This window comes from Lepidochelys kempii, chromosome 1 (assembly GCF_965140265.1).
Source record: "Lepidochelys kempii isolate rLepKem1 chromosome 1, rLepKem1.hap2, whole genome shotgun sequence".
Taxonomy (NCBI): domain Eukaryota; kingdom Metazoa; phylum Chordata; order Testudines; family Cheloniidae; genus Lepidochelys; species Lepidochelys kempii.
Window position 1 is genome coordinate 233,886,771 of NC_133256.1, and position 25,298 is coordinate 233,912,068.

General features: G+C 40.7%; 1 protein-coding gene across 3 annotated transcripts in view; it reads left to right on the top strand.

The window, feature by feature from the left end:
• Nucleotides 1-25,298, top strand: part of LOC140900805 (solute carrier organic anion transporter family member 1C1-like) — a 48,527-nt gene that overhangs the window by 18,343 nt on the left and 4,886 nt on the right. For 2 of the 3 annotated variants that reach the window (XM_073318653.1, XM_073318660.1), the window contains exons 6-14: nt 593-739; nt 8,567-8,665; nt 9,363-9,608; nt 10,918-11,082; nt 12,162-12,357; nt 16,746-16,911; nt 19,444-19,625; nt 22,977-23,041; nt 24,656-24,773. In XM_073318653.1, the coding sequence (XP_073174754.1) occupies nt 593-739; nt 8,567-8,665; nt 9,363-9,608; nt 10,918-11,082; nt 12,162-12,357; nt 16,746-16,911; nt 19,444-19,625; nt 22,977-23,041; nt 24,656-24,773 (1,384 nt within the window). Of the gene's footprint in view, nt 1-592; nt 740-8,566; nt 8,666-9,362; nt 9,609-10,917; nt 11,083-12,161; nt 12,358-16,745; nt 16,912-19,443; nt 19,626-22,976; nt 23,042-23,084; nt 23,252-24,655; nt 24,774-25,298 lie in introns of those variants that run through there. The other variant, XR_012155723.1, reaches the window with a different exon arrangement.

Sequence of the window (25,298 nt, forward strand, 5' to 3'; positions counted from 1 at the left end):
CTTGGGATGTCCTTTTTTGCAAGATTACTGCTCCCCGCAACATTTTTGTGGCCAGCAAAATGTCATCCCCTTGCAATCTAATGACATTTTTCATTGTATCACTGGATCCTGTCAAAATATTCAAGTTGCAGTGGGGGAGGTTTAGATTGGATATTAGGAAAAACTTTTTCACTAAGAGGGTGGTGAAACACTGGAATGCGTTACCTAGGGAGGTGGTAGAATCTCCTTCCTTAGAGGTTTTTAAGGTCAGGCTTGACAAAGCCCTGGCTGGGATGATTTAACTGGGAATTGGTCCTGCTTTGAGCAGGGGGTTGGACTAGATGACCTTCTGGGGTCCCTTCCAACCCTGATATTCTATGATTCTATGATTCTATGATTCTGATATTGTATCAGAACACCCAAGATTTTCTCTTGAATGGCTGGCATAAAATGGACCTCAAAGAGGTATAGCAGATTGTAAAGAAAACAGACTAATTAAATCTATTATCAGTGTTTTTCTCCCCATTGTTCAAAAGGCACCATTTCAATTCCATTGCAAATAAGTTCTTCTGAAAGCTCTCTTTCCAAAAATGTAAATATTTATTGCCTACAGGATGTGAAAAAGCAGCAAGCTCCTATCTGTGGATCTTTGTACTGATGGGAAACCTTTTACGTGGAATTGGTGAAGCACCTATTATGCCACTGGGAGTGTCATATGTTGATGATTTTGCCAAAGAAGAAAACTCAGCATTTTACATAGGTAATAAATTAATGTACAATATCAACTCCCAGATCAAGCTTTTAAACATTTCTGCATCAAAACTAGAACAACCCCAGTGTTCCGTTGACAATAGTCTGCATTCTTTCCTCACCTTACAACTGTAAGAGTGGAAAGCTGAGCAAGTTCCATGCTTATCTTTGGAAAAGAGTTCTAAACAGCAGCTTTTCCTCCCCCTCAGGGTGTCTTGCAACACGGATCAGTTTGTTGGCCGACGGAACAAGTGGAGCATAGTCAAAGACTTACCCTGAGAGTAGTACATGGGGGCCATGAAGAGCTGTGTGCGGCTCTAGACCCACAGACAAACTCTTCCTAACCACCCTTCCCCAAATAACTCACTTTAATAATAATAATACTTTAAACATTTTATTAAAAGCTTTCAGAAAGCTTGCAGTTGGCACTTTGAGTTTTGCAACCTAGCACAACTGACGTAAAGTCAGGGAGGGACGTATACAACCAGCTGCCAGGATGTCATTTCCAATCAATGGGCATTTCTTTGGAAGCAGGATCGCTTGTTGACCGGGGAGAAAGAGTCCCAACTGTCTTAGCTCATTCATAACCAGTTTATTATCTTGAACTACTATATCAAACCCATAATCTGTGTAATTGATGCATGGCTAAGCAATTGCCCAGAATAAGTTTGATGGCACATACACTGGCCATGGAAATATCAGTATAATATACTAATCTCAGGAAGAACTTGATAGATGATACTGCACCTAAAGCCACTGAAAACAGTCTTCATTTGGGGATGAGGAAAGAAAAATTTTAGATAGAAAGATGTGGAATATACAAAATAGGGCTGTACAAAACCCACTAATTCCCTACCTCAGTTTACCAAGTTATTCATGATCACCTCAGAACTTTCTAATTAGGACTGGTCCAAAAGTCACACTACAGTCACTCAGCCACAGGGAAGGACCATGGTGCATCAGGGAAATGTAGGAGCGGGTCCCTTAGGGGCATATGGGACCTGCAACTACAATACCCTTGAGGCACTCTGGCAGCTCAGATAGACTCAGAGACTAACATTGACTCAACCTGAAACTAAACATTTTCTTTTGGGTCAATAAACTGAAACAAAATTTTTGATTTTGGAATCCTGAAATGTTTCATTGCGACATTTCTGAGTTGAAAATTTTCATAACTTTTCATTCCATTAAAAGTTTTGATACTTTCACATTTCGTCCCAATTTGGGATTAAACCAAAAGCTGAAATATTGGATTTTCTGCAGGATGTACATTCCACTTATTGATCATCTCTCATTGCAATACTCTTCTGCATATCTGATGAGCAAGACCCGTCCATGCCATATTAGTGCCTAATAAGTATCGTCCTGTAATGGAAAAAATTCCACTCAAGACTATCGTTGAATTTTGACCACAAACCTGTGTGTGTGAGCTTGGTCAACTTACTTCACTGCTGAGTGCTCACATTTCCACTTGCCCTCCTTTGTCTGGTTTGTCTACTTTAGGGCAGGTCTACACTATGGGGGAAAGTTGATCTAAGCTATATAATTTGAGTTACATTAGTAGCATAACTCAAGTCAACATAGCTTAGATCTACTTACCGCGGGGTCCACACTATGCTGTGTCGACGGGAGACACTCTCCCGTTGACTCCCCTTACTCTTCTGGTTCCGGTGGAGTACCGGAGTTGATAGGAGAGTGATCTGTGGTCGATTTAGCGGGTCTTCGCTAGACCCACTAAATCGACCCCCAGTAGATTAATCTCTGCACCGTTGATCCACTGGTAAGTGTAGTCTACACTACCGCATGGGGGTTGATCTAAAATCTGCAATTTAAAATCATAGAATCATAGAATATCAGGATTGGAAGGGACCTCAGGAAGTCATCTAGTCCAACCCCCTGCTCAAAGCAAGACCAATCCCCAACTAAATCATCCCAGCCAGGGCTTTGTCAAGCCTGACCTTAAAAACTTCTAAGGAAGGAGATTCTACCACCTCCCTAGGTAATGCATTCCGATGTTTCACCACCCTCCTAGTGAAAAAGTTTTTCCTAATATCCAACCTAAACCTCCCCCACTGCAACTTGATAGTGAATAGTGTAGCTGAAGTCGATGTACTTAGATCTACTTACTGAGGTGTCTTCACTGAGGTAAGTCGACAGCTGACGCTTTCCCGTCGACTTTGCTTGCACTCCTCATTCTGGTGAAGTACCGGAGTCGACGGGAGAGTGCTCAGTGGTCGATTTATCGTGTCTATACTAGACACGATAAATTGACCCCCGCTGGATCGATCGCTGCCTGCCAATCCAGCAGGTTAGTGTAGACAAGCCCTTAGAGTGTAAGGTCTTTGCGGAAGCCTAGTACAATGTAGCTCTGATCACTATTGGAGACTTTTGGTGCTACAGTAATATAAATTATAAATAATTATAACAACATCTGAAGTGTTATAGAATTTAACGGAAAATGAAAGCCTTTCTTTGGCTTTTTACCCATCCAATTGAATTCAATAGAAAATTATATTTCTGCGATAGCATTCTATAACATTTTTTTTAAAAAAGCTATGGAAAGGAGATCATTCTCTAATGAATTCCACAGGACCCTACTGGATTCATCCCATTCCATTTCATAGGACTTTGCCACAAGGGAGTCCAAGAGGACAGAATTATTAGTGTTTGAGTCTGTATAGTGTAGCTTTAAAAATAAAAAAAGCAGCACAATCTTAACTGAAGTTCTGAGTCTGCAAATGCTTATGCACATAACAGCTTTATTCATGTGATTTCCGTGGCACTACTCAAGTGAGTATAATTATTCACATGCCTAGTGTTTGAATATTCCTGAACTAGGAATCTAACACATTTGGATATATCAGATGGAATATGTTCTTTTCTTTTCAGTCATTTAAAAAAAAAATCAGGAAAACTCTAATGCATTAGGCACCATTCTAAAAATGGACCTTCCCTGCAATTTTTATGATTTCTGCATACTTAGAACAAGAGGCAGGTCAGTGAATTTAAATACTATGGCCCCAATCCTGCAAACACTTAAGCAGGTGCATAACTTTGCTGGTATAAGCAGTCTCATTGAAGTCTATAGGACAGCTGGTATAAATTGTCATTGCTTCTGGGAGTAACTGTCCAGTTTTTAATGGCATCCACTACATGTAATAATCAATGATTCAGCTGCAACTTATCTGAAAAATAGAAGGGTCAGGTTTATGACATGTCCTTTACTCATATATAAGTACCAAGTCTCATTATTATTATTGCTACGTATTTGTATTGTGGCAGCTCCATAGTCAAAGATTATAGCTCTATTGTGTTAAGCAATGTAGGCATGAATAATGCAAAGGCAAGAGATTTTTGTGGGGGCTCTGTCCCAAAGAGCTTGCAAGCTAAGGTCCTGGTCCTGCAAAGATGTATACACATGGTTAACTTTATGCACTATGAATAAACCTGTTGCCCCATCAAACTTCTCATAGTGCACAAAATTAAGTATGTGTTTTAATTTTTGCAGGATTGGGAGTTAAGGCAATTCATAGCACTCTGCTGATCCTGCAATTCATAGCACTCTGCTGCACCTGTGCCAAGCCCCACAGAAGTCAGTGGGGCTCCCCGCAGGCTCAGGGATCTCCTCATGTAGGTTCATTTGCAGGATCTACCCTTATGTGATGAGAGACCGCAGGTGGTTACAACAGAGACAGAGAGAGGGAGCACACAGTAACAGTGAGGGTACTAGCATAGTAGCAGTCACAGATGCTAAGCCACAGTCATGTGTTTTGTGGGCATCATGGCGTAGGTGAACTTTCCTCTTTGTTAATGCTCTGGTCAATGTTCCCTCTAATCTTTGACAGGCCGTGTGTGCAAAAAATTTCTTCTGGGCAAATTGTTGTGCTTGCGGTGGTTCGCTGTGTGCGCAGGGTTTAGGATCTGTGTGTGCACGCACACAGCTTAGAGGGAACAGTGGCTCTGGTTTCATTACAGCCTTTAAACTATGTAAGTATAATAGCTAATCACCATGGGCCTGGTGATGATTCACCCTTCTTCATAATAGGTTGAATCTGATTCCGTAAACAGGCCCATTGACTTTAATGGGAGCTCTTGGGGAGTAAGGTATTATTCAAAGTAACGCAGGGTATAAGAATTTTCATCCATTATTATCTAGTTGCATGCAGCTGTGATGAGGAAGAGGAATCAGAATCTGAATGCCTTGCTTTGTTCTGTTTCCTTCGTCAGACTTCTCCTGTAATCCTTTGTAATATGATTGTCTGGCTGTTCTGATTTACTGCTCACTTTATAGTTCTACGGAGCACTAAGCCTTCAATTGATCCTCAGCAAACAACATGCTTATGAATGAGTTTAATTGTAATTGGGTATTAGTACAATTAATTGGTTTAGCCAGCCATTCAATTTTGCATTTTGCAAGAGGAGTCATTGGCAGTTTTTCATCAGATATATCACATTTCCCTGTGTTTCCTCTGCAGAGCAGAGGCTGCTGAATGAAAATTCTACAGTAAGATTTAATGTGGCATTAGGGGTCTATCCTGCGTCCCTGGAAACCAATAGCCAAGATGTGTTTCAGGTGTTAAAACTGATTTATATGTGATATTTATTAAACAATATATGGGCCAGATGGCACTACACTGATTTACAACAGTTGACCCTCTACATGTAAGTGTGCTCAATTTATTGGCTATGGTTATAGCTGTTCAAAAATTACACAGTAAATAATGAGAGAAGGTTGGTGAGGTGATGTCTTTTATTGGACCAACTTCTGTTGGAGAAAGAGACAAGCTTTTGAGGAAGATGACAAGAAAATGTCACAAATGAACTTATTTTGATCTCTCTTATATCTGGTGCACAGCAGTGTAACAAATTGGCTTCAGTAGAGTGGCTCTTGATTTACAGGGGAGATCAGATTGGCACTCAATATATTTAAAAGGTATAAAACATATGCAGATGAGAAGCGTAGGTATAAATCTCTCTACAAACATGGATAATTGCTGCATGCCTGTTTCAAAGTCTGGCTGATGGTTTGATGTATATTCAAGAATTACACAATATAACTTTAAAGACAGATAATATGCTACTAGATCTGTTCACTTACTAGTGTATTTTTAGAAGATTGTCAGGAGTGCACAGAACTTTGAATGGGAGCTGTCTTACTGCAGATTAATACAAAATAAAGGATGAAATCTGGCTCCATTGAAGTCAGCGGAACCAAGATTTCATCCCGATTTCCCTACTGTGTTACTTCAGGTTCTACAGTGAAGTGAACTGAGTGAAAGTGGGGTAGAACGGATGTAATGCAGTGGAGAATAAAGTCCACACAGTGGGATCATAGTGTGAGGCTCCATTGTAGGAACCGCTGTTCATTTGCTGAGCAATCACTGTAGTGAGATCTATAAAACAAGGAGCTTCTCAAATTACAAAATGTATAGAAGACGAATCTCCACATGAAAGGGTAAAAGAAGTTGAATTAGGCATATTAATGTAGATTTCAAGGGTGGTCAATCCAATGATATGGGGAAAAATTGGTGGGTACTCTGCACCAACTGGCAGTCCCTCCTCCCCCGCCCTGCCCCAGCTCGCCTCCGCTCCGCCTCCTCCCCTGAGTGTGCCGCATTCCCACTTTTCCCCCCTAGCTCCCAGCGCTGCACCACAAAACAGCTGTTTCACATGGCAAGCACTGGGAGGAGGAGGAACACAGCGCACTCAGGAAAGAGGTGGGGCCGGGGCGGGGATTTGGGGAAGGGGTCCAATAGGGGCAGGGAGGGGGGGGAGACTTTGGGGAAGGGGTTGAAATGGGGGCAGGGCAAGGGTGGGGCCAGCGGACACAAGCACCCACCGGCACTGGGAAAAGTTGGCACCTAGGTTCTCAGAGCACACTTACAAACTCGGGCCCCACACAAAAGATAGCTGCGTGGGTATATGACTCCAGGATACTCAGTAGCCCAGTGATTGGGGAACTCAGGTGGGATGTAAGAGACCCAGGTTTGAATTCCCATTCTGCTTGACTTGAACACTGGTTTCCCACATTTCAGGGGAGTGCACTAACCACTAGGCTACTGGCTCTTATGGGGTGAGTTGCCCTCTTGTTCCCCATGAGAAAGGGCTGATCTGGCTTAGGTGCCTAACTCTAGGAGAGGGTTCACATCTGAGAATTTGGCGTAGAGGGAGGCGCACACCTAAGGCCCAGATCAGTGTGGGTTAGGTGCTTAAATACCTTTGAGGATCTGGGCCTAAGCCCTACAGCTTTCCTTTGCATTCACGCTTGGCTAATTTAGGCAGCTTCCCACTCAGTTGGTTTCTGATAATCCCTTCTTTAGATGACTTCCTCTCCTTGTACAATGCATGGGGAGCTTGAGCACCTAACCCAGGGCAGAGGATTCCACTGGGCGGCAGGGCACCTAGGAGCCTGGCATTGTAACACTGAACATTACAATATCTGTTTGAATCTAGCCCTGAGGCATTTTTGACAATTTTACCCCCATTTTGTTCCTTACAACTCAAAACTCCACAGATCAGCATAAGTGAAAGGGAAATGCTGCTGTCCATGTAGGAATTAGCTTTTTGGAACTTTTTATTTTTTCTGTCTAGCCATGACATGGAATGAGAAATAAAATCAGATTACACTGCGTTTCACAAATTAGATGATAAAACATTATAACAAAATGCAGCATAGGCCTGACCAGTTTGTACTAAATGTTACTGCTCATTCATTTGCTTCTTGTTGCATCCCCTTAGGGGGAGGGATAGCTCAGTGGTTTGAGCATTGGCCTGCTAAACCCAGGGTTGTAAATTCAATCCTTGAGGGGGCCATTTAGGGATCTGGGGCAAAAATTTGGGATTGCTCCTTCTTTGAGCAGATGGTTGGACTTGATGACTTGATGACCTTCTGAGGTCCCTTCCAACCCTGGTATTCTATGATCCACCTCCTTCATCTCTGATGTCTGTTTAGTTCGTAAGCAAAGACCTTGGGTGAAATGCTGGCCACAGTGAAGTCAATAGCAAAACTCCCACTGACTTCAATAGAGCCAGGATTTTCCCTCTTGTCTCCTTGTTTCTCTACTAGCCTACTTTTGGAGCTGTATAAATAAATATTAACATAGCTTTTTGTTGGTTTGCTAATTCTCACATTTACTTGTATTTTGTAGACATTTTTTATACTGAACTACACTTAAACAGGGGCATATTAATTCAGCCAATTGACATTTTCAGAGTATTCTATCTAAATTTCTACTTATTAACCTGCACTACTACTTATCACTGTACTTTGGCTCTGAATGAAGAAAGCTTATAAGTGCATGCTTAACTTTAAGCAGATGAGGCAAAGGAAATACCCCTCCTTAAAGTTAAATTCAGGGCTTATTTGAGTATACGGTACAGGGAAAGTCATGCATCCCACAGTCATGTAAACTGGTTGTGACCAGCAGTTGTAACCACAGTTGTGATCCCTTCAACATTTATAAAACTATATGCTTTCTAGTAATGGTCATTAACTGAATGATACAGTCACATAGAGCTGAAAGAAAAAAAATCTTTTTAGATTAAAATCACTATAATATGCTCTTTTTCCATATTGTCTCTTGACCCTGATCCTACCAGGTATAATATATGTTAGCCCATACAAAACCACATTGACTTCTGTTGGGCTCCAAGTGGGTGAAGGAATCTGCCTGAATATTGTAACAGGCAGGATCAGAGCCTTAAAATGTAAAGCAAAGTTTCTAAAACATAAAATTAGAAATTCTCACGCACTGTAAGCATTTTTTTCAGACTAATGGTTGTTTTTCTGTATAAAGTATATTACTTACTATATCATAATATCTTCCTTCTCTTACAGGCACCATAAGATCGTCAGGAATGGTTGGGCCAACACTTGGCTTTCTGCTCGGATCTTTCTGTGCTAATCTGTGGGTAGATGTTGGAGTGGTGGATCTTGGTAAGACACAGAAATGATTCACTGAATGATAATACTGAAATATCAGTGACTCAGATGTTCTGTATGTGTTCAGCAACTGCTTGTCAGTTAGCTCTCTCAGAAATAAGGGGCTTTCCAATGGGTGTTACTGGTTCAATAGCTAACATTATTGTTTGGATTACATGTTAGATGGGAAGCTGGAAATGCAGTGATCTGCACAAATAAAAAGAAAAATGGGGAGACTATGTTAAATGAACATTGAGGACCTCCAAAGAGCTGGTTCTGCTCCAGGTCAAGGAATGGGCAAAGCTTCATGTGGCGGATACTTTCATCATCTAAATCACTTTGCCTGTCTCTAATCCTGGGTAGAATTTTGGGTCCCATAAAGGGAGAATGTTGCATTTTTATGGGTTTTCTTGGAAAAGCATTGCAATGGCAGACTGCAGCAAGGAAGGGACATCAGGGAATGTAAGGGACATGGTGGTCGCTGAATAAGTGACTAGTATTTCCTATTCTTAGGTGCTTGAGAATGATTCACCAACAAAATAGTTTTTAAATTTCTGTAGCAAATATGGCTAATCTTAAATGTTTAAATATTGGATACAAATGTTCTTATACAAGTTTAAATTGCTCTGTGTACTGAAATATATTATATGTCAGTTAATCAAGAAACAAAAACCTGGTGCTTAATTTGGAATCTCTCTCGCTCTCTTTTTAGAGAGTTTAACCATAAATCCTAAGGATGCTCGTTGGGTTGGCGCCTGGTGGCTTGGATTGGTGATATGTGGAGCAGTCAGTTTTCTGGCTTCATTGCCTTTCTGGTTCTTTCCTTACTCCTTACCAAAAGAAGGAGAAGAAAGAAATTTGAAGAAGCTGAGCGAATCATCTGTAACTATTCAAGAAGATCACTGTAAAATAGAATCCCCAAATCAACCACAGTTAAAATTCTCAGAAGCAGTAAAAGGTAAGAACATATTGGATGATCTATTTCACATTGTTGTCTTTCAAGTATTCACTGAGGGCTGCTTATACGTTTGTACAGTACTGACCACAATCAGGCTGCATCCCTGGATGTGACTGCAATGCAAATAGTAAATAATCATCATCATCCTATGTAGTGCTGGTATAACCCCCAGGTGAGAGTGTGTAACAGGTCCCCCTCTGTGCCACTCCACAGAGAATATGAGGTGGTAAACCCCCGTCATGACCACCATCACCATCTACAGACCTTTAGCAAAAGCTATACAGCTCATTCATTTATGTGTCTCGGTGTGTTAGCCATCACACTGGCATGGCACATTACATGCATAAACATAAGGTAAGAGGTATTGAGCAGGGAAGACAGTGTAGGAAAACCTGATTATGCATTAATGAGTCCTTCATTCTGCTTAAGTTACTCCCCTCTATTAATAAGATCAAAGTAAAAGAGGGAAATACCAAGCACAGTATTGCCAACACCTACAATTTTACTGCAAATCTCATGATATTCAGTGCTTTTCTTAAAGCCCCAGCTCTTGAAGTCACGTGATTATGGGACACTCTTATCTTTTTTTTTTTTTTTTTTGAAGTAAGCTTCTAGCCCTCATGATTGAAGAGGAAAACTGGAAGATGCAAACCCTCAAAGCTCACCTGAAGAAGAGCTCTGTGTAGCTCTAAAGCTTGTCTCTTTCACCAACAAAGGTTGGTCCAATAAAAGATATTACCTCACCCACCCCATCTCACAAAAAAAGGCAAATAAAATGAACCCCAAAATATTATTTAAAATATCATGATTTTTGGGACCCAACACATGAGTTTGAACACCTAGGGTTGGCAATACTTCAAATAATTTGCAACCACTGACATTATTATTATTATTACTAGTAGTCCAGTGCTAATTAGAGGTCCCAGTCAAGATTTGGACTAAGCACTGTACAAGCACATAAGAGACAGTCCTTGCCCCAAAGACTTTACAGTCCAAGTGGGCCACTGACAGAATCAGGGTTATAAACCAGGTCTCTTGATTCCCAGTCTAGCACACTATCAACTAGACTGCACCGCCTCTTCATGTACTAGTATCTCTCTAAGTCAAGTATGAAAGAAGAGGAAAGTTCTCATGGTTATAAGATTGCCCTTCGATAGTGTTTAGCATAATGGAGAGAAAAATAAATTAAACTTTCTAACACAGCCAGTAACTAAATCAGTGTCTGGTTCATCAGCTGAATAAGGACAAAGCTTTCCATATGGCTATTTCATATTTAGCAGAGAATAAGACACTCACCTTTCCTTTCCAGATTTCCTACCAACTTTGAAGAAACTTCTTGGGAACCCAGTCTTTCTGGTGTACTTGTCCCTCACTATTCTGCAGTACAATTCTATGGTTGGGTTGTTAACTTTTGAGACAAAGTTTATGGAACAGCAATTTAATGTATCCGTGTCAAGAGCCATCTTTCTAATCGGTATGTGTCCCTCTTCTTTCCATCCTACAATGAAAAATTTTCATTTGTTACTTTATCTTCCAACTTAGGACCAAATCCTGGTCCCATTCATTTCCAAGAGAGTTCTGACACTCTCTTCAGTGGAATTGAATTGGGCCCTTAGATAAACCATGGATTCCTTTGTGGGTGGGGGTTAAATCTTAAATTGAGGATTATTATTTACCTATAGTTCTAGTGATCATTTTCCTGGGTTTCTTCATATAGTAAACTGGCTGATAATAAATCACAGACAATGCTTTTTTCTACTATTAATGGGATAATGTCATCTGAACCCTTTGGGATTTTAAGAATATTGAGGACTTGGATTCAGATTCCTGATTCTGAACCAGTCCCTACTGCTTTCGTTATAGGTTGGATGAATCCAAACTGGAAGGGCCTTATTTCTGGTCCTGGTTTGGATGCATCCAAAGTCTCACAAAAGAAGAATAAAATCTCACAATAACAGCTTGTAAGATTTCTGAAGTTTGGGGTCAAAATTTCAGGAGGAGAGTTTGTGAGGTTTCAACATCATTGGACCTGAGCCCAAACCTTAGCCAGGATTCAGGCTCCAACCTACAAATGGAATCCCAGCTCAAGCTCAGTCCAAATCCAAACACTGTTTCCTTTCACCATCTCTGTTAGCACAATCTATGGCCAGACCTCGAAAGGTTTGGAGGCTTATGTCAGCTGAGTAAGTGCCCACAAGGTGAGATTTTTATCTGAATTGTCCGAACTTCTAGCACCTGCAATCCTGTGCTGGAAATCACATACAAAAAGGCAAGGAATAGAATAAAAACAGTCTTTTTCTAATTGCAGGCATAGGGAGAAAATGAAGCATCAAGCAAAAATGAAACAGAACTTTATTGAACTTCAAAAACTCAATCTGAAGAATAGGGCAAGGTCTGGATTAGTGTCTATTTCAGCTAACCTGAATTTCACATATTCATAGTTAAGAAACTAAAAGACACAAAATGCAAACCACAAACTAGCATCAGACTTTTATTTTAATAGGGTGCTGTTTCAATAAATGTAAACATCCTTCTGTTCCTTTTTGTTTGCAGGTGTGATACTTTTACCCATTACAATTCTGGGGATGTTTCTGGGAGGCTTTATCATTAAAAAGTTCAAGTTACACATAACTGGAATGGCAAAATTTGGATGTGCCACCTTTATAGCTGCATACCTGTTAAACCTCTTGTACTTCACATGTGATTGTGAGGTGCTCCAGGTGGCTGGTTTAACAGTCTCCTACTCTGGGTTTGTATTCTCTCTGGGTTTGTATTCTTGTCTTCATTGTTCAGAAACACACTTTCCATATCCTTTCTTCTCATGATCGCTACGTTTCAAGAAGGTCCCAAAGTAGAATGCTAGGGAGTAGTTCGGATCTGAATTTAGATCTAAACTCTAAAAAGAAAAGGAGTACTTGTGGCACCTTAGAGACTAACAGTTTAGTCTCTAAGGTGCCACAAGTACTCCTTTTCTTTTTGCGAATACAGACTAACACGGCTGTTACTCTGAGATCTAAACTCTGTGACTCAGGCCCTTGTTTGCATATTGTAATTTACTGGTATATAACTTTATACACAAATATACTATAACTATTTGTTTGTCTTAAAGTTTTAAAGTATAAAGTTTATTGTGTTTAGTTAAAGAGAAAAATAATGGGACTACATCCTCAGCTGATGTAAATCAGCTCAATTCTACGGAGGTCAGTGGAGCGACATTGATTTGTGCCAGCTTTGCTCGTTGAGGCCTACTAACAGTGCATACTAGAGAGTGTTAGTAGTCAGAAGAAAAGGAGGACTTGTGGCACCTTAGAGACTAACACATTTATTTGAGCATGAGCTTTCGTGAGCTACAGCTCACTTCATCGGATGCATTCAGTGGAAAATACAGTGGGGAGATTTATATACATAGAGAACATGAAACAATGGGTGTTACCATACACACTGTAACGAGAGTGATCAGGTAAGGTGAGCTATTACCAGCAGGAGAGCGGGGCGGGGGAGAAACCTTTTGTAGTGATAATCAAGGTGGGTCATTTCCAGCAGTTGACAAGAACGTCTGAGGAACAGCCGGGAGCTGGGGGGGGGGGGGAATAAATAAGGGGAAATAGTTTTACTTTGTGTAATGACCCATCCACTCCCAGTCTTTATTCAAGCCTAAGTTTATTGTATCCAGTTTGCAAATTAATTCCAATTCAGCAGTCTCTCGTTGGAGTCTGTTTTTGAAGTTTTTTTATTGAAGAATTGCAACTTTTAGGACCAAAGAGATTGAAGTGTCCTCCGACTGGTTTTTGAACGTTATAATTCTTGACGTCTGATTTGAATCCATTTATTCTTTTACGTAGAGATTGTCCAGTTTGGCCAATGTACATGGCAGAGGGGCATTGCTGGCACATGATGGCATATATCACATTGATAGATGTGCAGGTGAACGAGTCTCTGATAGTGTGGCTGATGTGATTAGGCCCTATGATGCTGTCCCCTGAATAGCTAAGTGGACACAGTTGGCAATGGTGAGTATTTGCTTCAGGTTGGGAGACACAGGTTGGGGGGCTTTGTGCAAATATTCACCAGCAACCACACACCACACAGCAGAACCACTAACCTAGGAACCTATCCTTGCAACAAAGCCCATTGCCAACTGTGTCCACATATCTATTCAGGGGACACCATCGTAGGGCCTAATCACATCAGCCAACCCCCCACCCCCCACTGTTCCTCACACGTTCTTGTCAACTGCTGGAAATGGCCCACCTTGATTATTACTACAAAAGATTTCCCCTCCCCGCCCCCCCACCCCCACCGGCTCTCCTGCTGGTAATAGCTCACCTTAAATGATCACTCTCGTTACAGTGTGTATCGTAACACCCATTGTTTCATGTTCTCTGTGTATATAAATCTCCCCACTGTATTTTCCACTGAATGCATCCGATGAAGTGAGCTGTAGCTCACGAAAGCTTATGCTCAAATAAATTGGTTAGTCTCTAAGGTGCCACAAGTCCTCCTTTTCTTTTTGTGGATACAGACTAACACGGCTGCTACTCTGAAACCTTTTAGTAGTCAGAGGAGATGCTTCAGGATATTTGGATGCTCAGTGTTAGAGATGTATTGAACTTGGTGGTGTCAATTTGCAAATGGCTCTGCAGACCTTGCTTCACTTTCAGCTCATGGGAATTTGCACACTCCAGATCAGATTCATCATTGCTTTGCACTTTGTATAGACATTTATCCCTGGGCATAGTGGATGGAAAGCACTATCATGGGCAGACATCAGTGGAGACATTGGAATTGGTAGCATTTTACACCCAATTTACAGAGGTGTAAATGTCTACTTAAGGTGCATGGCAGTGGAGATTCAAACTCCCAGAATTTTGTGTTGAGTTCACAGTCTAATTCAAACAGACATTCAAAAGGAAATAGAGTTGGGCAAATAACATAATTTTTGGTTCAGTGGCAGTTTCAAAAAGTTGGAAAAAATGCTTCAGGTCAGACTGAAAACCAACATTTTCATAATTTTCAGTGAATTGAAAGTTAAAAAAAAATTGGGTCGAATGAAATGGTTTGTTTTAATTTTATTTTTAAATGGCCAAAATCCAAGGAAACTTTGAAATGAAAAGTTGATTCAAGCTGAAGAATTAAAATGTTTCGTTTGAAAAATGTCGAAACAAAATGTTTTCTTTTTTTTTTCAGAATTTTTTTGTTTTTTTCCCCAACAAACTAAATGAACGTGAATTAGGAGAAAGTTTCACTGTCAATGAATATGCATTTTTCCCCTCCTCCTCTCCCCCCAAAACATTTTGTGTGAAAAATTTCACCCTGCTCTACCCACTAGGCTTTGCCTGGGGTTTCCAGTCCAGGTTTAATCAAAACTCAGTCCATTTTTCTTGAAGCAGCCTATATTCACCTAAACATTCCCAATTCTTTTGTCAAACCGGTCACCAATGTTCTCTGTAACCAGGCCAGCGTGACTTGGAGTTTAGTTACAAGAGGATCTCAGAGTTTTGTTCAGTGGAGACTACTGTGGCCAAGTTCAGTCCCTGGCAATCAGGCTGCCTGTTGAATTAGAGATGATGCTGGAGGATTAAAATGACTTATTTTGATTGCTCCCAAAATTGGGGGTACCCCAAAGATGAATAAATAGGTCAAATAGCTTCTCCATACCCCAACAACTCACTACTGGGGGATTTCCCACATCATGGGACCTTTCTGCTGAAGTGAAAAAGAGACCTTGTGATTCACAGATTATTTCAGCCATCTTGGCACTCTGCAGCCACATTAATATTCTTAACTGCAAGATGAGCAATATCATAACTCAGGGGAAAACACAACTAAAATACTTTTTCATTCGAAAATTTCGGGGGTGGGGGAGGGTGATTGTTTTTCCTTCAATGGCGTGGTTTTAAATTGGGAACCCAGGCCAAGCTTTTCAAAAGCGATTTGTGGTTTTTGGTGCCTGAATCTTTGGGTGTCTGATGTCAGACACCTTAAAAGCATCTGATTTTCAGAGGACGGGTGCACAGCACTTTTGGAAAATGTGTTCATGCATCTCAAATTGGACACCAAAACAAACTCAATCACTAGTCACGTATGAAAATCTTGGTTCTCGTCAGCAAGATCTTAAATTGGTCCCTCGATCTCACTTGCACCAGCATAAATCAGGAGTAACCCCACAGAGGTCAATGGTGTTATTTTGGGGTGAAACCAATGTGAGATCTGAATAAGGCAACAGGAGTCCAGCCTGACCAGTGTTGCAGGGTTGCTGCTGAGTAGAAGACTTCAGATGAGAGCAGTACTCATGAGTCAGTGCTTGTCTACACTTAACGCTACAGCAGCAACTGCAGCTGCCCTGCTGGAGAGCTTTAGAGTCGACACTCCATTTGCTGAATGGAGGGATTCACCCATTGGCGTAATGAGGTTGATGGAAGAATTCTTGCATTGACCTAGCTCTGTCTACATAGGGACTTAGGTCAGTTTAACGACACTGGTCAGAGGTGTGGATTTTTCACACCCTCCCCCCCCCTCCCGACTGATGTAGTTAAACCCACCTAATTGTCTAGTGTAAACCAGGCCTCACACGCATGTATCCAGGAGACCAAGGAGCAGCATTGCTGCTGCTACTCTGACCAAACAACTGGAGCTATAACAAGCATGTCGGGGTTTAGACCACTACTTCGCATTTGCAGGGGTAGTTGGACAATGTGGAGGGAGGGAGGGAGGATAGAGTTAGTCTGAAGGTGGCAGCAATTTCATGTGTGATTTTTTTTCCCCCCGGGCTGAATCTTCCACTAAATCTATTAGCAATCCCATTCTGTGTCTGTTCATGTCATCCTTGTCACTGATGATCCCACCAAAGATAGCTAGTCAGACATGGCTTGCAATTTGAAGCTACAATCCAGCAAAATTCTTAACGTTTTATGATAAAACCAAGAGAACCTTGGCTTAGATCAATTTAGCCGACATTCTACATGCAATTACTATCTATCAGTTCTTCATGCTCCACTGAATGCAGTTTGCCAATGGAGACCGCTTTACTCCACCTCATTTCTCTGTGCTTGGTCATTCATGTGTTGTCTATGTTTATTTTTCTAATAAGGAATTGTTTTATTTGATCAATTAAGATTCTACTTGTAATCTCTCCAGAGTAAAACAATCTTCCTTCCCAAAAAACAACTTAATTGCCAGCTGCAATTCTGACTGCAGTTGTGTATTAAATCAATGGGATCCTGTGTGTGGGGACAATGGAATCACTTATATGACCGCATGCTTTGCTGGGTGTAAATCATCGATTGGGACTGGAAAGAATATGGTAAGTAGGTTGATAGATATAAATTAAAAGAATACAAATAATAATTATTTATATGGATGGATTTCTGTTGCTTATTTTATGCTTAAGCAACCATGTAGAGATACCCATTCTCTACCATTTTACCTCTGAACTAGTGAACGGAGAAAGCACAAAAGCATCCAGCTGGGAATTTCAAGGGAGCCTAAGGGCACTAAATGCCTCGCTCCACTTTCAGAGGAACCCAGGGGAGTCAGGCACCCAAATCCCATTGGAATTCAATAACCTAGACTCACTTTTAGATTTTCTTTGCTTTAAAGTTTTTTTTAAATTTAGAATTTGTTTTTTCTAAACAATGTTTTCTTACTCTGGAAAGTGACTGTAAAAATATATTTCTCAGCAAATCTGTTACTCAGATGTAGGCGGATAGAATGCTGAATACTTCAGTGACAAAAATAATTTTTTACTGCCTTTGTTCCTGTTAGCTCACAGGGGCAACACTGAGTAAGAGGATTCTATAGAATTTTGTGCATTATTAGCAGAATTATTAGCTATATTCTAATCAGTCATACTGGTGCAAATACATAAAAGACAATGAATTTGCTCCAATATTTATAATGGTTTAATCTGGCTTGCAGAATCTTTATTACTGAGGACAATATGTGAGATAGAAAGATCCTAGTTTAGGGTCTGACATTCATTTGCACTTAGGGATTGTCCACATGAGGAAGTTAAGGTATGATTCTAGATCTATTCAATTAAAGGGGCACAAAAAGATATGTACATTCTCCGTTTTAGTTCAGTTTAGTTTACATTAATTAGGAAGCAATTTAAAATAAACCAAACTAAGTAATATACAAAACTGAAATAACAGTGTCTACACAAGTGTTTGTATCAGTTTAAAAGGAATTTGAGATAAATATGCAACTTTCAAGTAAGAAGGCCCTTTTACATCACACTGGTACAGTTGGCATATATTGCCTCAGGTAAATAATGAAGTTTACATCTTGGAAAAATTGCATGTCTACATTAGCATTTACAAAGGAGCTTGCCAATTAAACCCAAGTTATCTATCAGTTAACTCAGATCACAATAAGGTCACAAACCTGAGTCCTACCTTTTATGAGTATGGTCAACATAGTTGTAAAATAAGCAATGTAAGGTTAAATGCTTGAACTAAAATGTATGGCTAGGATTTTCAAAGTAGAGCAGGGAATTTAGCTCAGCATCACCATTGAAATTATATCCTTGTATTGTTCTGAAAATCTCAACTGGTAAATTGTTCTTGGAAGTAGTGAAAGTGAGAAGAAAACTTTGATAAACTCAACAGGGTTTCCATCACATCACCTAACAATGATCAAACATAAGGCAATACTTTCCAACATGGTAGAATCTAAATCCATATTCCTAGGCACCTAAATAAGAGTCCTGGGTTTCAGAGGTGTTGAGCACCCACAACTTCTACTGACTTCAATGGCCACCTACAATTGGGTGTCCACCCTGCTCAAGGTAGAGCAGGTTAAGTGAGGTCCATTAACCTGATAGGCTGCACCCAGGGAAGAACCACGGATTGAAAAGTTAGTCTAGCTGAGAAGGAATAGATGGGGCTGGTAAAAGCCAGAAGCTGGCAGCAGAAAGGGGCTACAAGGGAAATAATCTGTAGTCACTGCCTGGGAGATGGGAGTGTGTTAAGTAATCTGCTGACACTCCCTGGGAGGAAGGAATTTGTATTGATAAACCCAGTCAGGGGCCAGGCCAGAAGATAAGAGCAGAAAAGTAGGAAGGAGTCCAGGGGAAACAGCAACTGGATCTGGGTGTAAGCAGACCACAGTTGGTGGACATAGGGTCTCTGGACTGGAGCCTGGAGTATTGTGTGGGCCTGGGTTCCCCTACCAGCCACTGAGCAAAGTGGTTTAGACTGGGCAGTAGAGCCAAAGACTTCATGGGACAGTTGTTTAGGGGGGACTTTGATACCCAGGAAGGGGAAGGCTTTCGTGACCTGGCTGGAGGGAGTACCCTGAGTCCCAAAAAGAGAGGGAAGGGCCATGGTGTGAGGAAAGGGGTGTCAAACCTGGAAGGAGCTAATCCCCTAAACAGCCAGGAGGAGGCTCCCTAGTGGTGAGTGAAACCTGTTACATCACCACACAGGCCACTTTTATTTAGGTCCCTAAATATAGATTTAGGTCCCCACATTTGAATATTTAGGCCCTTAGTAATCTATACTTATTTATGTACTTTAGATGGCCTCCAAATCTTATACATGAACCACCTTGAACTTGAATTTTAACCCATCTTTAAGCTAACCACAGAATTTCATACCCCAGTACAGTAATAGCATGGCTGCCTAAACTGGATTCACAGCTGGTTTGTGTCACTGGAGCAATGCAAAGCAGCAGACGCATACAGGGTAAGCTGGCCCAAAGTCTGCAAATCATTTAGGGGTCCGCTATTCCCATATGAAATACACTGTATTCTTAACTACCATCAAAAGTCTAGATGCTTGGAAATCTATGAGTGCTCATGAAGTAAGTGAGTCATCTCATCTTTCTCTTTCAGGTGTTTCACAACTGCAGCTGTGTGCAAGTTGAAGGGCTTGAGAGTGGCAATTTCTCTGCAGTTCTGGGACAGTGCCAAAGAGAAAGCTGCACTAAAACATTTCCCTATTTTTTGGCACTACTGAGCACATGTGCACTTATTTTAGCTTTAGGAGGCACTCCTACATACATGATTATGTTTAGGTAAAATACTTTACCTTAACCTTGACCATAAAGTTTTGGGCAAACAGAAACAAAGTATTAATGTACCATTCTGTCACTTCATTTCTGCTTTGAAGAATGAAATTCTAATCTCAGAGAGGCAGTGGGTGTTTCTGCACTTCCTACAAAACCCACCCCTGTGCAAAGGGCCAGCAAAAGGCCAAGCCATCATTTGTCTCACTTAAACTGTATTTGGGACTTATGTGATGGATTGGATCGGCCTTGTTCTGACCACCCTCTCCACTTAATTATGGATGGGGGGGCGGGGAGAAGGAAAGGGGGATTATTCAGTAGTCAGAGCAATGGATTCCTTTTCTGACTCTGTGCATGACCTTAGTAAAGTCACTTAATTTCTCTGTACCCAAGTTAAGCCGTTTGTAAAATGGATATAATACCTACTTCACATAGAGTTTTCTGAGAAAGAACTCACCTTTATAAAGTGGTTTACATAAGGCAAAGTGCTGTGCATCTGAGATTAGAATCTCTGGTCTGTATTGCTCTTTTACAGTTATATTTGTGGTCTTCGGTATACTTGATTTACTTCAGTACACACCCTGAAATATCAGATCTCCTGTTTTATCTAAAATTGGAACTAAATGAATAGTTCCAGCACCAATGAAAATTGACTGGTATAAAAAACAAAACAAAAAACTCAATTACCACTGCCCTTTAAACATAAAAGTAAAACTAAAATTGTTTGCCTTACTTACCAAAGTCTGTTTCTGTTCATTCATAAACATAGATTATAATCTTAAATTATCGGTGCACAGCACCACTTATTGCTGCTTCATTTGTATTGATTTTCAATGCAGCAGTTCTCACTACCTGTGTGGATTAGAATCTGTTACAGCTAAACTGCTGTAATTATGATGTATTCCACTGGCTCCCCATTCGTTTTAGGAACCAGTTTGAAACTGCCTTCTGTTCTCTGTTGACTTGCTTTAATTCACCTGATGGATTGGTTATGATGTCACTGCCTAGAAAGGTATGTTTTTACACTGAGATAGCTAATTCAAACTAATTATCTCGCTGTTAAATCCTAGTGGAGCTGAGGCACAGGTAGGTTTTCCCTTGATGTAGCTGTGATAGTTCAGGGCAACTGCACCTGTATTCCCTCAGCATGGTCCAACCAGGGTACTCATTCTAGGCTTCCAGCTCCTCAGCTGTCACCTATCTTGGGCAGAAACCCATGTCTCTCTCCTGTCTGACTGGAATTCTTCGAGACTGCACAGTTCCCTTCCTAAACTGAGTTTCTCAGCAAGCCAGACTGCCTAAACAGGCTGGCATTTGTTTTTTGCTTTCTCCTCAGAGGTTATCAACAGTTGTAATTGCCTACAGTTATCAGTTGCCACACAGCTCTTTCTTAGAGAGAACATTTATTCTTAAGGTGAAAGCATTACAGAGAAAACATATTTAAAACAATAAAAAAACCCCTACATGCTAATCACCTTACTAGAGATCACCCCCAACTCCAACAAGGGCTCTGGTAGATGGTCAGTTCTTCAAATCCCACGAAGGCATTTTTGTGTGGTTACAAGTTAATAACAGCTTTAGCTCACCACCTTGAATAGTGCAGCCTTCCTGTTATACTTCTTGAGCCTTTGATCTTGTCCTCAAATAACACGTGATCAACAGACAATGGTTCTCTCCTTGAGGCATAGCTTCAAAAGGTTGTGTCCGGAGTTGAGAATTTGCATTCAGTTCCCACCAGGGATTTCCTAAGAAATGCTCTTAACTTTGTTTATCCCAAAAATTTCTTCTTGTCTACCACATTGTTTAAACTAGTTCTTTGAAGCTCATAACTGTTTCCAACTTTTACACTGGCCACATCTTCCCCATTAGAGAAGTTACATAAAATCCCACCATAAAACATAAACTTTGCATTTAATACAAGGGACTCCAAAGAAACTTAAGCCTAATGCAAGAAGATTTTTCAAGGATGTTACAGGAAATTTGCCCTATCTATCACACTAGCTAACTGAGGTCAGCCCTCCCCCACTTGTGATTTACTGTGACTAGCTACATTGAGTTAGTTATTTCACTGTTAAAATACATCTTTTATGGAAATGTTCCTGTGAAGAGTGTTGCATATACAAGCTAGGGTAAAAAGTTATTGGCAGGACAGCAGGACCCAGTCATTTGCATGCTACACAGTCATTAAATTACTCTTGCCTAGTAGCAAGAGGAAGGCAAAAGGCAGCAGTATGTAATCAAGAGCCTCATTTGCATGTTGAAGATCACATTGAAGCCCATGTCTCCTCACACGCATCCAGGCCTTTCACCATCTGAGAGTAAAGGATCTGGCCCTTAAAGGGTGTGAGATTTAATACTTTTGAGTGCAGAAGACTTGATACTTAAACTTACTTGGGCCTAACTCCCAGTTACACTAAAGCCATCTTACACTGCTTGGGTAAACACCACCGTAAGGCCACTGCACCAATATAGTTAAAGTGGTACACCCTTCCCCTTCCAGTATGGATGCTTCCCATACAGGAAAAGAAATAAGCAATACTGGTGTAAGGCACCTTCATACCTGTATAACTGTGTCTGCACCAAGGGGTGCAACTTTATTGGTAAAAATAATCACATAACCCTAAACTGACATGTGTAACACTACAAAAACTGTGGGCAGACCAGGCCTGTGGAAATGAGAATTGGTCCCATTTATTTCTACAGTTGTGCTGGCATGCAACACCGTTGTACTCATGGCTCCATGCCCGGTTAGAATTAAAGGCTGTGTGTCTATTCCCTTCCCTACTTCTTCCAATTTGTATCAGCCCACAATCTTGCCACTTTCAGCTGTGATGTTCACCACAATTACAGTCATCTCAAATGGCCTTTCTGTGTCTGCCTCAGCAACTTTCCAGCCCCTTTCAAATGTCATCTGAAATGCTCTCTCCATGTCCTTGCTATGCCTCAGGCCCTGAGACAGTAACACCTTTACGTTTGTGTGTTAACTTTAACTGCATTGAGGAGGACTCAGGGGTAAGTGTCTGGCCGGATCAGGTCCTTAATAGTATTATGATAGAATGTTTACTTTTCTTTCCTCATATGATGTCTTCACATATATTTTTACACAATGCACCTGATTGTCTGAAAGCCTGCTCCTACGCCTATGTAGATCAATGAGTGCAGAAGCAGCATCTTAAATGAAACCTTTGAGGAGCGTTTTCCATTATGGCTTGTATGAAATTTGCTATGTAAAATAAAGTTGTGTGGCACTTGTTACAATGGAGCATATATGGACATGCTCAGTGTAGAGGCTGGCAAAACTGTATTATCTTAAGTGCTCTTCCCGTGAATATAAAATTAATGTGATCGCCTACCTTTTAGATCTGTTTCACCAGACTTGAAATCATTTGCGGTTGGCATTGACGCTTTGTGTGGAAGGATACTAGGTAAAATTTTTGTTTTTTTCCTATTCTTCTTTATTCCTCTTAGGATTTAAATAGAACACAATAGAGATGGACCTGAGATGACTTGGTGTAATGTCCTTGTTCTGTGTCAGAACCAAAAAAACCAAACAAACCCCCAAACCCTTCCAAAAATTTGATTTTGTGAAATTTGTAGAGTGTATTGAATATGTTCCACCTCAATATGCTTCATAGGTATGTCCTAGCACATGAATATGTAATATATTTGTCTAGTTAAACAATCTATGTAATGAAAGAGTCAGGGAAAAGGAGGGGATTGAACTGCAGAGGTTTTTTGTTTTATTCACGTAGGCAGGCACCTAAGGATTATGATTTGGTGTTTCAGACTTTAAAATGGGATAAGATTACCCAGCTCCTTTAGGGCTGCATCTCCAAATACTCTCTCTCCTACAACCACCATTGGGCACGTCCCCACAGCTTCCACATGCTCCGTCGCCCTCCTTCCCCCCCTTACTGTCACAAAGATCTCCCTCTGCTCCCATCCCTGCCTTATCTGACCGTTGCAGGAACCCATTTCCCAATGAGCTCTCACTGGGCCATTTTCATATTTTTGTAAAAGAATTTTTCCTAACAAAGCTGAACACTGATCATTGTAAATTGTGATTGATTTTTGTTTTGAAAACGGAAGTGTTTGGCAGTCGATCAAGAAATGGTTTAGACCCCAGTTCAGCAAAGCACATGCGTTAAGTGCCTGAAGTCAATGGGTATGTCTACACTGCAAAAAAACTCCCACAATGCCGAGTCTCAGAATGGAGGTCAATTGGGGCTTGGCCTGCAGGGCTAAAGATTGCAGTGTAGACATTCCCACTTGGGCTGGAGCCTGAGCTCTGAAACCTGATAAGAGGAAGGCCTTGGAACCTGGGCTCTAGCCCAAGCCGGAACGTCTACACTACTGTTTTTAGCCTCTCAGCCCCAAACCCATGCACCAAGTCGATTGGTATGGGCTCTGAGACACAGTACCATGGGTTTGTCTTGTGTAAGCATACACAGTGAGACTTAAGCACATGCTTAAAGTTAAGTACATACTTAAGTGTTTTGCTCAGCTGAGCTGTAGCACTGATCTATTTTAATTACACAGCTTTAATGGATATAGTGATGTACATGGGATTAGAATCTGTGATGAATTGTGACACACAAATCAAAACCAGGAACAGACTGATGCTCAAGAAAATGTGAAGAAGAGGACATTTAAACTTTTTTTTGAGAGAGAGGCAAAAAACTGAAAAAGTGGAATCACTGGAATCATTAATTTTCTTTTTCTTATGTGGGAGTAATAATAATGCTTGTCCAGTCTACAGAAGACTCCATCCAAAGAATTTAAACCACTTTACATGCATTAATTAAGTTGACAACAAGGCTGGGAAGTAGGAAATTACCATTTTACAGCTGAGCAAACATGGAGGCTGATCAACTTGCCTAAAGTCATGAGGCTAGCAGTGGTGGGAGCAGAATCCAGGAGTCCTGAGTTCACATGCTCCTGTTCTAACCATTTGTTAAGGGGCTCCTTCCTCCACTATAAACTAAGCGCTGTTATTGTTATAATGTTACGCTCATTCTACTAATTTATTTTCTTTGCAGGTGGACTTCCAGCGCCTATTTATTTTGGAGCTTTGATAGATCAGACCTGCTTGAAATGGGGAACAAAGAGGTGTGGAGGATCAGGGTCTTGCAGAGTGTATGACACGAAAGCATTCAGGTGAGATGAAATTAAGAATAAAGGCTAAAAACAACAGGGAAAAGAATTTGGCTTACCAAGCAGCGTTGACTGTAGGGTATTCAGAATAGCTCCTGTCTCCTGTTCTTCATTCAGCTGCAGCTTCAGAGTTTAAATGAAGTTTTCTACTAGTTATACTAAATTTTCTGTTGATTTGTTTTTTGGGGGAGGGGGATGGACAACTGGGTTTTTGATTAAACAAAACTGTTCATGAAAATAATTTGTACCATCTTTGAAAATTTTCAAATTTGTGTCAGAAAACAAACCATTCTAAAATAAAAGTTTTCAGCCCTAAACTGTATGTTGGGCTATTCCTATCAGTTTTCAGCCAAATATATTTTGGGTTTTTGGCTGAAAACCTCAACTTCTAGGTTCTGAATTTTACTTTTTTGATGAAAAGTCAAAATTTTCTTCAGAAAAAAAAACATTTTTCAACTAGCACTAAGTCTCAGGGGCAAAAAAGAAAATCACAAAATTGATCAGACAATCTCAAAGCATATAAACTTA